Source organism: Zootoca vivipara, chromosome 5 (assembly GCF_963506605.1).
Source record: "Zootoca vivipara chromosome 5, rZooViv1.1, whole genome shotgun sequence".
In the NCBI taxonomy this organism is placed as follows: domain Eukaryota; kingdom Metazoa; phylum Chordata; class Lepidosauria; order Squamata; family Lacertidae; genus Zootoca; species Zootoca vivipara.
The window spans coordinates 82,767,066-82,780,894 of record NC_083280.1 but is presented as its reverse complement, the minus strand read 5'-3'; the positions used below and the strand labels follow the sequence as shown (position 1 = coordinate 82,780,894).

The 13,829-nt window shown below is 41.9% G+C and overlaps 1 protein-coding gene across 4 annotated transcripts in view; it reads right to left on the bottom strand.

Moving 5' to 3' along the window:
• DLG5 (discs large MAGUK scaffold protein 5) overlaps positions 1-13,829 on the bottom strand; it is a 103,845-nt gene that overhangs the window by 52,978 nt on the left and 37,038 nt on the right. For all 4 annotated transcript variants that reach the window (XM_060275014.1, XM_060275015.1, XM_060275016.1 and 1 more), the window contains exons 2-3: positions 4,950-5,018; positions 87-255 (exon numbers count right to left, since the gene is read on the bottom strand). In XM_060275014.1, coding sequence (XP_060130997.1) covers positions 87-255; positions 4,950-5,018 — 238 coding nt within the window. The remainder of the gene's footprint in view (positions 1-86; positions 256-4,949; positions 5,019-13,829) is intronic.

Sequence of the window (13,829 nt, the reverse complement as noted above, 5' to 3'; positions counted from 1 at the left end):
AGCTGTGCCATGGAAAAGAGCCAAAGACCCATGCCCAATTGCACATGCATTAGACCTGGGAATATGCCCTCGTGTCAGTCTTTTACCTGCAGTCATCAAAGGTTGAACCAGGAGACGACAGTGCGAGACGCTTCCTCAACTCATCCCTCTCACGGGTAACCTGGCGGAGCTGAAACAAAATGGTCTCCAGTTTCTCATTCATCTGCCTCACATCAATGACTGCAGGGGGTGGTGATGATGGTTTACCCGTTGTACCTGTTGCCAAACACAAACAAGCACAGAATTAGGGGGTTAGACAATAGCATTTTTTTAAAAAAAAAAAACATCAAGCAATCTGTTTGCCAGAAAAGATGAGTAAGTGAACAAGCTAATCCAACGGAAAAGACTGATAAATTTGCCAGGGCCATGCATAGCTGCAATGAAGACAGACTTGTGGTCAAGTGCACACATTTGGGATGCTATCCACAATGCTTCCACAAACAATTGGTTTTGTTGATTTGTTATCCCCTAAAATCAGTTATCTAAACACAACATACAGTGGTAACTCTACTTACGAATAACTCTACTTACGAATAACTCTACTTACGAATGGAGCTCCGTCCGCCATCTTGGATGCCGTTTAGATAGGATTTTTTCTACCTACGAATTTTTAGATAGGGTTGCTTCGACTTACGAATTTTTTCTCCCAATGCATTCCTATGGGATTCGACTTGCAATTTTTTTCGACTTACGAATGTGCGTTCGGAACGCATTAAATTCGTAAGTAGAGGTACCACTGTATTGAGAAAGTCAAGTTTCTAGGCCATGTAGCTTTGGAGATAAGCTTGAACACCACTGAGTGCCATCTGAATGATTATAAAAATAACAGAGCGGTAGAATTTCTTATGACAAAAGAATAAAATCTTAGGGCCTACTCTCTGGGCACAGTATCCTGTCTTCAGCTACCTATTCCTCTTACATCGATTTTGTACTTAATCCTAGGCTATTTGGGGATTATTAAAAAAGCAAATGCTGACAACTGGAGCTTTATGGAACAAGCTGAAGCGCCAATGGCGACAAAAGCAATAAAACAAACAAACCAGAGCCAAAGGGATTCAAATTCTGCCTTTTCCATGGGAGGAAATTCTGAAGTAAGTCCCAGAGCCCTTCTCTTCATTAAGATGTCCCCCAGAAACAGCTTCTCCCTGCTCAATTTAAGAGGGAGCCTGTGTTTTTCATTACCACAAAAGGTTTCCTAGCATTGTCAAGTGTGACTTGGCATATGCTTCAAGTAGCCCTCTAGCTTCAGGGGATGGGGAAGATTTGCAACACTCATCCCTTTCCTTACAGAGGACATTTCTAGCTGAATGCTAAAAGGCTTTTTATTTCATCTGACAGCTCACTTCAGTGTGAAGGAAGTGACCTGGGCTTTAAGCTCCATCTTCTTTTTTCCACCTGACTGACTGTTTCATGCCACAGCATTTCCATCCTTCGCTCCAGCCAATCAAATTCCTTCCAACACACTTGGGCCTGGAGACCGAAGCTCCATTTTCTAAATTATTCCCCCACCTTTCGGTAACGTGCCTCTTTTCAGACAAACTGGATTTGTCATAACATATTTATTACAACTGCTGCCAAGTGCAGCTTGTTTTGTCAGCTTAAATAAATGTTTCACAACTCAATTTTTGCTTCCACACTCAGCCCTGAGAACCAATCAGTATGTGGGTCACTTTTTCAGGCTTGCTTCCAGGTAGCCAGTTTCTACTCTAGCCACCAAAGTAGGCTCACTCATCTAACTGGGATGTGTCTTATCAACATAGTGTTGTGTCCAATGTACTATACACACAAAGTCCATGAACTTTGGGGATGAAAAGAGTAGATATAGATATGGTGGCTGGGGACAAAGAGTGCAGTGTCCCCCAACTTGGCAGCCTCCAATAAAAAACTGTTGGCAGTTGCAGCGCCTGCTGTAGGTATAGAGACTGATGTGGGAGAGACGTTTTGTTGTAGCTGGGGCAGATGAAGATGTCTGGTTGTGCTGATGCAGGTGTACCACTGTGTTTCTTCTCCTCCCCCAGCGGTCATTTCTCCTCGTCATTGCTAGGAATACACAATTTGACTGCCTGTCTCCAGGCACTTCGGTCATCTGCAAGAGATTCCCCCACGGTAGGGTTGATGTTGCTAGCCTTTGTGTCACATTGGCAGACATCTGTGTAACACAGAGATGGTCTGCCAATTGGTGTGGTGACTGAAGCCAGCTCCCCATAGAGCACATCCTTGGGAATCCTGCCATCTTCCATTATGTGGACATGGCAAAGCCACCATAGACATTGCTGAGACAGTAGTGCGAACATGCTGGGAATATGGACTTGGGAAACATCTTTGTTTGGCATTCTATCCTGTCATATGCTACCGAAAGTCCTCCTGATGCAGATGTGGAAGGCATCGAGGCATCTCTCTTGATAGTTGCAAGTTGCCCATGACTCACTTTCATAAAGCAATGGGCCCAACATGCAGGCTTGGTAGACCTTCATGTTCGTATTGGACATTAGCATCACATACTCCCATACCCTTCTGTGGAGGTGGGCCCTTGCCATAGCTACCTTGACAATACACTTTTCCAGCTCAGCATCGATAGAAATATTGCTGGTTATGGTGGAACCCAGGTAGGCAAAGCTGTCTACCACCTCAAGCATGTGGTCACCAATGCTGATGTGTGGAATACTAGTGATGTCCTGACTCAAGATGTTGGTCTTCACTGGGTTGGTGGTAAGGCCAAACTCCTTCCAGGTTTGGGCAAAACAGTTGATATTGGCATACAAATTCTTCCCAAGGAATAAACTTTGGGAATCATGACCCTTAAAATATGTTTCCAGTTTTCTTAGGGAAAACTCCTTTAAATTACAGGCAACAACTGTTTTGTGGAGGTTCTAACCATGCATGACCATGCATGCATTGCTGTGAACCCAGAGGTAGCAGGAAAAGGGGGCATGGCAGGCTTATACACACTCCATTGCATGCAATGACACAAAATTCAACCCCCGAACAAATCACGGGTTACCTGTACTACACAGATGGTACTGTATTCCTCTGCACATATCAAAAATGCTTTCTTCTATATCACCTAATTTTGGGGGGGGGATTGCAATAAACTTTGTACGTATCATTTATGTTGGGCATGTCAGTTGGTGCAAGACTTTTGGAATTTAATTTTGATAAGAGTATTATCGAAGAAACTACTGTTTGTTGTCCAAATTTAATGTTGCTGAATATTTTGATGACACCAATGAAAATATATTGTCAAAAGAACTGACTTTATGTATGATCTTGGCAGCATGGAAAGTAATTGCAACTCATTGGGAAACAGCTCAAAATCTTACACTGGATGCTTGGTACCATTCACTCTGAAATATAGCTATACTGTAATGGAGCAAGTTATGCATAATCTGAGATTTCGACAAGGAATAGACCTGGCAGCCACTTTTATATGATTTGGCATTCCCTCATGACATATACAGTGGAACCATCATTTCCAAGACAACCCTCATCACAAATCTGGCAAATCTGGAACTACAGTTGCAATCAAAATTATTCAACCCCCATTGCAAAGCAGATTATCAAAATTTACATACTTTCAGCTGTTTGCAATGAGCAAATCAAACCAAAGCAACTGAAATAGCTCAACACAACAGATGCTTCAAGTGGTTACTCCAAATTCAGCTGAAAAAGCAACTTACACTGGCTTCTCCAGTCTCACTATTATTCAACCCCCTGAATGGAATTCCTCGCAACAGCACAAATACAACAGGTGTTGTCTCAAGCACACCCAATACAACTCATCAAGAGCTTTGTGAATTGCACCAGGTGTGCTTGAGGTGGAAACCATGAAATAAGGACCACCATTTTTTGTAAGACATATTTGTGTTTGATGGATTGTATTTAAGACCCTCTTCCACTGGAAAAATTCAGCCGACTTGTAACCTGAGCTTCTGTGACTGTAATCTATGCCACTGTGATTACAGTTCATGTGCATTTGTGGTGTCTGCCTCAACCTTGTATCCCTATTGAGAGGTGCCTGCAGTTACAACACATGGCTAGCAAGGGAAGTGCAAGGCCATAAGGTCTGGCGGGCATCAGAGAACCTTGGAAAGAGTTGCAGGGGTTCTTGCTTCTAAATAAAGGTATCTCACTGTGTGACCTTGGCTCCTAAATGCAAAACAAGAGTCCTTGTTCCTGCCATTTCTATCAGAATGATGTGATTAAAAAAAACTACTTATGCAAGGGTCAGGGGTGAGGCGCACAACAGTGGGGGAAGATATATGCATAAAAGTAAAAAGAATCACTCTTCACATCTCATTGGCATCTCAGAAAGCGTAAACCAGGCCAACACTCTTTGAGAACCACTAAGCAGCAGGGCATAGTTCAACTGCTACCAAGTTTGTCCAAAGCCTTCATGTTTTTGGTTCTTGGGTGGGTTTACAATATAGCGCGGGTGGTGCTGTGGTCTAAACCACTGAGCCTCTTGGGCTTGCCAATCAGAAGGTTGGCGGTTCAAATCCGCGTGACAGGGTGTGCTTCCGTTGCTCTGTGCCAGCTTCTGCCAACCTAGCCATTTGAAAGCACGCCAGTGCAAGTAGATAAATAGGTACTGCTGCGGTGGGAAGGTAAACGGTGTTTCCGTGCACTCTGGTTTCCGTCATGGTGTTCCGTTGCACAAGAAGCAGTTTAGTCATGCCTCAACACAATCCTGGAACTAAAAAATAGATCCTCCCCTAACCACCCACCCCCCAAACAAATACAATGTGCGGCATCACCACTCCTAGTTGTGCAAGAACAAGTACTGCACTTCCAACAAAGTTCTCGGCTATTTCACCTGTGTGTATTATGAACAAGAAGATAAATCTGTTCAAGATCAACATGCAACACAAAGCAAACAACCACAACACCACAGGCACAAGCACGGTTCTTACCAGTACTGCTGAGAGAACTGCTGCTTTCAGAGTCTGATGGCATTATGGACAGTACGCTGTAAGTCGACCCTGTGGGGGGTGGGGAAGATAAAAATTTACAGATTAAAAAAACCATGTTGCTTAATTTACAAGGGATATGCAGTTAGCAAGTACAAGCAAGGTTAAAAGTTTTCCTACCATCTCCCAATCCCCCTTTCTCTAAAACAGCTACTCACCTCATCACCTATGGCAAATAGCAGAAGGGATGGGGTGAGGATAAAGGGCTTTTTTTTTGGTTCCTTTCATTCCATGACTGCAAGTCTAGGTAGGCCAGTCAAACCGAAGACTAAGTCAGCTGCCACCACTCCCCTTTATACCCCTAATCTTGGACAGGAGAGCTCTGAAGCAGAGATAGCATCCAGCCTTAGACACAAACACATCCACGCACCTACTTAGCATAAACTAAGGAACTAGGAATAATCCTGGAAGTTTCCATACAAATGCATCCAGGACCCTAACAGTCAAATTCTACTACATTTATTCAGAATAGAAAAGAAAGAGGAAGAATGTTGCTTCAAGAAAATAAACAAGTGTTTATTACATCCTATCCTATTATAGCTACTTACAGCCTTTTGACTTTATGTATAGCAGCATAAATGGTCACTGTGAGAACAGCACAATTTCAAAGAATTCTGATCCAGGTGGGCCTTAACTAACAGCTGGCAGTGTCAAGACAATTACAAGCCAGGAGAATATCCTGGGGGCTGAAACTGGGGCGTATTGAATTTTTCAGCTTTCAAATTTCAAAAATGAGGGGCACTAAGAAGTTGCAACATGACTGGGGACTTCCAGATATATTTTGGTTCAATTCATATAATTTAGTTTTGTTCACTAAGTAAAATGTGTGTTAAATTGCACAGAAATCATGAAAAATGATTGTTAAGCAGTTAGTATATATCATTATTAATTTTTATTTAGCATTACCTGACATTTTCAGAAGGTAAAATTGCAATTATGTGGTTTTCAGAAATCAGTTTATGCGCATCTTTGTCAAACATAGACAAACATAGACTGAAGGAGCGTCTCCACTCCCATCGTTCTGCCCGGACACTGAGGTCCAGTGCCAAGGGCCTTCTGGCGGTTCCCTCGCTGCGAGAAGCCAAGTTACAGGGAACCAGGCAGAGGGCCTTCTCGGTAGTAGCACCCGCCCTGCTCCTGCCAACCTAGCTGTTCAAAAGCACGTCAAACTGCAAGTAGATAAATACTTGTTCGCTTCGGCAGGGAGGTAAATGGCGTTTGCATGCGCTGCTCTGGTTCGCCAGAAGCGGCTTGGTCATGCTGGCCACATGACCCGGAAGCTGTACGCCAGCTCCCTCGGTCAGTAAAGCGAGATGAGTGCCGCAACCCCAGAGTCGCTCGCGACTGGACCTAATGGTCAGGGGTCCCTTTACCTTTACAAACAACCAAGGTGGCAATGAGCGAGAGATGGGCTACTTGGCTAGAGATAGGCTGGAGATAGGCAATCAAGGTGCAGAACAACAGTCTTTTTTCCAGCTCTTGGAAGTAACTCCTTACAGAAATTGGAGGACTGGGGAGATTGAAAAGGCTCAAAGAAGGAAGTTTGGGAGAGCAGAAATATGCTACAACCCTCTCCTCCTGGCAACCAGGCAGGGGAATTTAGCTGGAGCAGGATTCTGGCTTACCCATGCTCCCTCACCAAACACAAAATGTCTGCAACTGGTCCCCAAATACATTCATCCATCTGTACATATTCCCACTCATATGAGTGACACCACTTTTACCAAAAGGAAATGAAACCCAGAAGTGCCATTCTCCTTTTCAATCTACACAAGGGTGTACCTGTCCATAAAGCGAAAAAAGGGAAGACATGTACAGCTTTCCTCAAGCATCCCTAAAAGCTTGAGAGTATCCTAAAAAGGTGTAAGCTTTTCCCTAAGATACAGCATTGCACTGCAGTGGCAATCCCAACGACCCCCACAAACCCCAGATTTTCAATACCCCATTGTGGTTGTGTATATTCACCCACTCCCACTACTCCAGGCTGCTGGACAGTTAAAAGCTTGATGGTTTTATGGTGTGTTTTTTGTTTTTTTAATACCCCTTTCCCTCAGGGATGCAGGTCTCTTCAGAGGGAAAGATCCTCCATATAGCCAAGGTCCCTGGCCTGATGCCTGGCTTGAGTCACATACTGAAAAAGGAATGTCAACCATTAAAACTGTGTATCCTTTCTCATCAGTGCAGCCAGATGACAGCCACCAGGCATATCGGGACCTGGCAGACCTCCGCAGAAGCAGCTGGTGCCACAAAAGCAAGAAATACCCATATGGGAGATCAACTGGCGACAGTGAGAGGAAGGTTTGGAAACGGAGGAAAGAGATTAGCACACGAATCCAAAAGTAATTAAACAGAAGGGCTTCTCTCCTTCTGTCTCGTTAACCTCAAATGGTCGTACAGCAAAAGAAAAAAGTCAACAGCATTGGTCACTGTAATTATTTGGAACAAAGACAGCAACAAGTACTTTGTCCAATGCAAGACTACTTAAATGGGAAAGGATGACCAATCCTTCAGCAGAAAGGCCAAATGAGGCAAGGCTGTAACCCATCACATGCCAACAAATGGCACAGTGGGCAAGAATAATGTAGCGTTACATAAAAAGGCTCAGGATGTCATGGTAATGAGTGGCGGTTTACTGAGCCGCCTCCTGCCTATCCTACATTAAGGTGGCAAAGGGAAATGCTCTCAGCGAGAGAAAACAAGTCCTCCCTCTTTCCTGGCCAGTTCTACCAACAAACTGCTCAGGTTGACTACGCGCTAGCTCCCTCCCTCCCTTGCCAACACCAGTGGGATTGAATCTGGCTCCAGGACAAGTAGCCAACTTTGGGCTCTTCAGTAATCAACAGCTGAATTGAGACTGACAACAAAAACAAGAAGAGCTGATTGTGCTAAAGGCACTCTCTTACCTATCACATACCCCTGATATGTCTTTACTTGGCATGTAAATACCATAATGGCAGGAAGCAGTCAGATCTTCCACGGCAGGAAGTTGCGCAGCTTGGGTGCCATGACCGAGAAGCAGTGTTTGAAATGTGTCAGGCACATTTTGCACCTGGCTTTCAACCCCTTGCGACCAAGTGAAGATGCCTGGGCGCAAGGATGGCGCCTGACATCTCCACCATCTGAGACGCATTGGATCTGGACTGCTTTCACACACTAATACCCCATCCTGTAGAATTCTATCAGTTATATTTTATCTGCACAATCAGAATGGATTCTGGAACCAAATTGCTTTTTCTGTGCAGCCTGAGCAGGAACAGTCACCATTACGAAAAACAGGTAGGAATAGCCCACAATATATTTGGACTGCCCCTGGATCAAGCAACTTTTCTGCTTTAACTTCTCAAAGCTCTTAAACTAGCTCAAGGTTGTCATCTGAACTAGCCAGATGTTTAACTGAGAATCAATCACAGTCAGTCCATCAATTGAAAAATAAGACTTTAGAGACGTTTTGCCCCCAAATGGCAACTAGACATTCTGTTTTGGCAACTGCAACCTTGGTTTAAGGAGCCATTTGGCAAAGTTGATGGCAGGAAGCCATAAATCAAAATAGCTGCATAAGGCCAAAATCTAAGAGTCATACTCTATTATTACAATTTCTGCAAGGATCAGCTCTCCTTCATTAGCATCTCACTATGACTAGACAGCATTAACACCCCCATCATATTACCAATAAATCCAAAACAACTGGTAGAAGCTTCCCATTCCTCCTTTTGATAAAGCACTTCTTACAAGTCTTGCACTGCAATTTTTTCAGTGAATTAATGGGAACTTGCGAAACACTGATAACCAAACAAAATTGCTGTTTTATAGCCTCTGCACAAAAAATAGATTGTTTAAAAGAATAAAAGTCTAGTCAAGCTCAGTGTTTGAAACTCCCATTGTTCTAGGTGCATTTTGTGACAGGGAATTTCATTAGCGTGAGCAGTTTCTGAGCTCTGGGCACAGTACCACACCTGAGATTTCTTATTAAAACTGCAGAGTGGAAGGAAAGGACCTTTTTCTGCCTCTCCACTTCCAGCTACCGTATTTTTTGCTCCACAAGACACACTTTTTTCCTCCTAAAAAGTAAGAGGGAATGCCTGTGCGTCTTATGGAGCAAATGCATGGTCCCAGGAGCCGAATTGCCCAGGGGCAAAAAGCATATCAGCATATCGTGCTTTTTTAAAAGAAAGAAAGAGCTAAAGGCTAACATGAGGGAAGGAGGGTATTTAAAGGAACCCGCTCAGCAGCTGATTGCAAGAGATCAAGGAGGGAGATAAGAGAAGCTAGCTCCCTTCCCGCCGGCCCCCTTGCCCAGGCCTCCATTGTTGTGTTCCCCCAGCTGACATGTGACTGGCTGATTAGATTATCTGTCTGGAAACTGTAGAAATGGCTCCCTTTCCTTTCCTACAGAAACTGCAGAACTGTGAGCTGATTCCCCCCAAAACGGGGCTTTCCCCCTTTGCAAATGAAGCTGCACAACTTTGAGCTGATGCTCAAAAAAATGGAGCTTTCCCCCTTTGCAAAAGAAGCTGCACAACTGTGAGCTGATCCCAAAAAAACAGGGCTTTCCCACTTTCCTCCTCTAAAAATTAGGTGTGTCTTTTGGTCAGGTGCGTCTTATGGAGCGAAAAATACAGTGCTCTCTGAAGCTGGGAGAAGAGACCCTCTTAAGAATATTAGAGGGGTGGGCAGGGAACGGACTAGATCATGTGAAAAACAAACATAACATTTTAGCAACAGTTTATTCATTTTCAGGTTTGTATTCTTGTTATTAAAAAAATGTTCCTAGACATTCTGTTGTTGTGCCCATAACCTAGGTTTAAGATGCCATTTAGCTCCTAGCTTTTATATCTCAGTTTCTAACACTGGTCAAGCTAGATTTTAAAACTCAAGCATTTCTATAATGCTTAAGGCAGGAGCTTAATCTTATACGTTCATTAGATAAGGCTTCCAACTGAAGTAATTTGGTACAATGCAAGATGTAGTTGGACCTGCTTACCTAATATTTTTGTGATTATCGGTAATTTAGAAAAGGTGCAGCTATTTTTCTATACGTACATATTTTTCATTGCACCTTCTCAGTAACAGCATCAGTAAGCATCTCTTCCTAGTTGCCTGCTGGGAATTTCCATTTTCAATTAAGCACAGATTTCCCCTTCCACCTTCTCTTCCAAACCACTTCTATTGCTGCCTGGTAACACCTTCTCTCCACTCCTCCTGGCAAAGGCCTGAGGTTCAGCAGAATGGCAAATGTTTGTTTATCCACATCTCAGTGCACCAAACTGAGCACCAAACAGGACTCCCATTAGCTTTGGGGATGCAAAGGAAGTTTGATTAAGATGGGAAATGATCCAGTTTATAAGGCTTCCGTTGCCTTTCACATCACCAGAAAAACTGCCCAAGGAGCTGAAAATTCACATGGATATGCCATGCTGTATCTTCTTTAGTTAAAAGCTTGTGTTGCCAGATTTGTCAGAAGCAGTAAAACTCATAGCAGTTGCAATTGCTAAGGGGTGGGGTTTTTTGGGGGGGGGAGTAAGTGCTGTGGTTATCAAAGCCAAATTTGTGCATTACTGATATTCATTTACAACTGCAAAACGCAGTTTGACATATGCATCAATTTCATATTGCTGTTTTGCTGCTAATATATATCTAACAGTATGCTGCTTTGCGGTCTCCCCTTTCCCAAGAAAATAGGAAGTTTCAGGGCAATCTTTTACAGGGTTAATTTCATTTTCCAGAGAAATAAAAGTACTGGAGACTAGGCATGTTTTTGCATATCCATGAACAAAAATGAAAGATGACCAGAAGACGCAGGCAAGTACTGTACCCTGTCAAAACTATGCTCGTCCTCTACAAGCATATTGTAAGAGTCAAATCTGGTCCATAGCTATTGCTGAAAAATTAAGGTATAGTAAGTCAAACAAAAGGCTTGTAATCAATCACATGGCAAAATATATACCGTGTTTCTCCAAAAATAAGACACCGTCTTATATTTATTTTTCCTCAAAAAAACACACGGTGCCTTATTTTCAGGGGATGTCTTTTTTTTTTAAATTAAGTATGGTACAGTTTAACCTACAAGGTTAACCTGCCTATCGTGATGGCTTATTTTCGGGGTATGGCATATATATATATATATATATATATATATATATATATACACATACATATATACATATATACATATATATATATATATATATATATATATATATATATATATATTGATGCAAACAATGTTAAAATGTATCCAGTGAAATATGCCAGTATTTGGAATTCTTAGTGAAAAATATCATATGACCCCGACCGAGGACAACGTCCTGATATTTACAAATAAAGCAAGTTTTAACAAGGACATGCTCCAATATCAATAATTGTTCTACTTCCCAGGAACTGTGAATGCAACAACTCAAATTTGTACTTTTTTAAAAAAGTGCTAAATTTTAAACTTAATTTAATTGTATCCTCCTTTCTTATATGTTATTCAAATATATGTTACCAAATTTTATGCTTCTCTGCTCAGTATGGGATTCATCAGGATTCCATGAGAGTTAGTCCAAGTCACACAAATATAAGGAGTCAATCTCAGATGATCAAATACTGGGCTTTTGTACTTCTCCCTTTAAAAGTTTTATCGACCAGGTGTACAGAAAAATTTGGTACAAAGGAAAACACCTACTGTGGTTCATAGAATCCTTATAGAAATTTTTAATCATCACCAGAATGGGGCCATAGTTTACTGAGAAGTTAGTAAGCAAACCTCTGCAATCCTTAAATCCAACTCTGGCATTTCACTGCAGGTGAAAGAAGTTATGCAACTGCATGACTTAAGCACATGCTTTTCAATTCAAACAATAAAACTTAGACTGTTGGTTTTATTAAAATGAACCTAGTGGAAGTGGAAATAGTTTCATCAGACCACTGTTGTCAATATTAAAGTAACTACTCTGATCATATTGCAAACCATGGAATCAGCCACGGAGAAGCAGAAATGAGACTCACAGTATACTGGTGAGCAACAGATAGGGGTAAGGGAGGTGATCAGAAGTTTGAGGAAGTACATTCTCTCAACAGTTGCGAAAAAGAAAATCCACTCCAAGTATATCTACTTAACAGATCTCAGTAAATACTACCTTCATCATTATAAGCCATACAAAACCAAACTTTTCATTGCTGTTCTCTTCGCACATGATGGATGCTAGAAACCAATACCTATGACCTGCAACACAACTGCAGTTGTGCAATAACCTCCCTCGTGTAGGATGATAATGCTCACAGTGCAACGATTGTCAATCTGACAACTGACCTTGGTTCTCGGAAAGAGAGCATTTCCCAGGGCAACGGCAGTATAAAAGGGTGTCTGACTCATCAATAGTTGGCAGACAGCTAGTATACATTGTGAAATCTGGTACCGCATTAAGGATCTCAACACTGCCCTATGAAAAAAAATGGGCACACAGTTATTATGCACTATTTTACACAGATTTTTACAGTAAAGGTTTTACATTGCATTTTCATTGGCTGTATTTGTTCTGCAGAGGACACAGATAACTTGCATTTTGTAGTGTGTATATAAAAACTGTTAATAAATAAATAAATGAAAGATGTTGGGAATTTTTCTACCTCTGCCATGACAGGACAGTTAAAGAACTATAATGTAGCACTAGGATGGAGAACATGTAATCCTCCAGATATTTTTGGACTAAACTTCTCTGATCACTGTCCATGCTGGTTGGAGATTATGGGACTCGGAAGTCCAAGATACAACAGGTTCTTAGTTCCTGGTGTAGTATGTGTTTGCTGCCCAAGGCCATGGTAAGAATCTCTAGTGGTAAATGTTCTTGCTTTGCCAGAATTTGGGTTCCTACTCTTGATAATATGCACTGCAGAACATTAATCATGCACATCAATACTTTAACCGGTTTAACAGTTTGTTTAGTATTTCTGAATGTCAGTTGCATCCTGACAGTTTGATATTAAAGCTAAGGCAATACAACCATATGATGAAAATTTGGCACACACCAAGGAGCTCAGACTATGGTAAAACAATCTTTTAAAAAAAAATAGAAAAGGGAAAATATAACCACCTGGATTTTATTTTTCATTTGCAATTTGTACGTGGAGCAAGAACTCATCTCTGAACTGTGTACGTCTTGAAGGTTTGCTTGAAAGCTTCCCATATTAACAGCAAAACCACTTCGCTCCATTAGAGGGAAGAAACATTACCTCTATCTTAAATGCATTACAACTCAGTAACTCAGACAGGCAACCTTTTCTGGTGCTAATCAGCGAAGGGAGAGGGCACTATCAAATCTGCTCTTCTCATTCCTGATCCAAGCACTGACTGTTTCTTTTACATACAGCCTATCTGCATGTAGACTCTGTGGACAACCCAATCAACACATGGAGGAAAGCATGAGCAACAAGTGCAATACCATTGCTCCCTCCTACACCTGGCAATCTGTTCATTATCCCTAGAATTAAGGTAATCTGCATGGGGCATCAGACACCACACTGAATGAACTATGGTTTGCAGCAGACACGGTTTAGAACTCAAACCATGGCATGTTTAACAAACAATGGTTCAGAACCATTTGCTCTTATTCTCCACCCTTTTCAGCTTCACTCTGTCTCCATTGCAGGGACTTACAGAAATAAACCATAACTATATTTCGTCAATTCGAACACTGCACCAAACCACAATTCAACCGTGGCTGAGCCTTATGTTTGGGCTGGAAAACATGAAAAGTGTATACAGGAAGTAAAAAAAAAATTACCTACTACTATATAGATATATAAAATGACTGGAGGGTTAATCCTCCTTGCCTGCACAACATA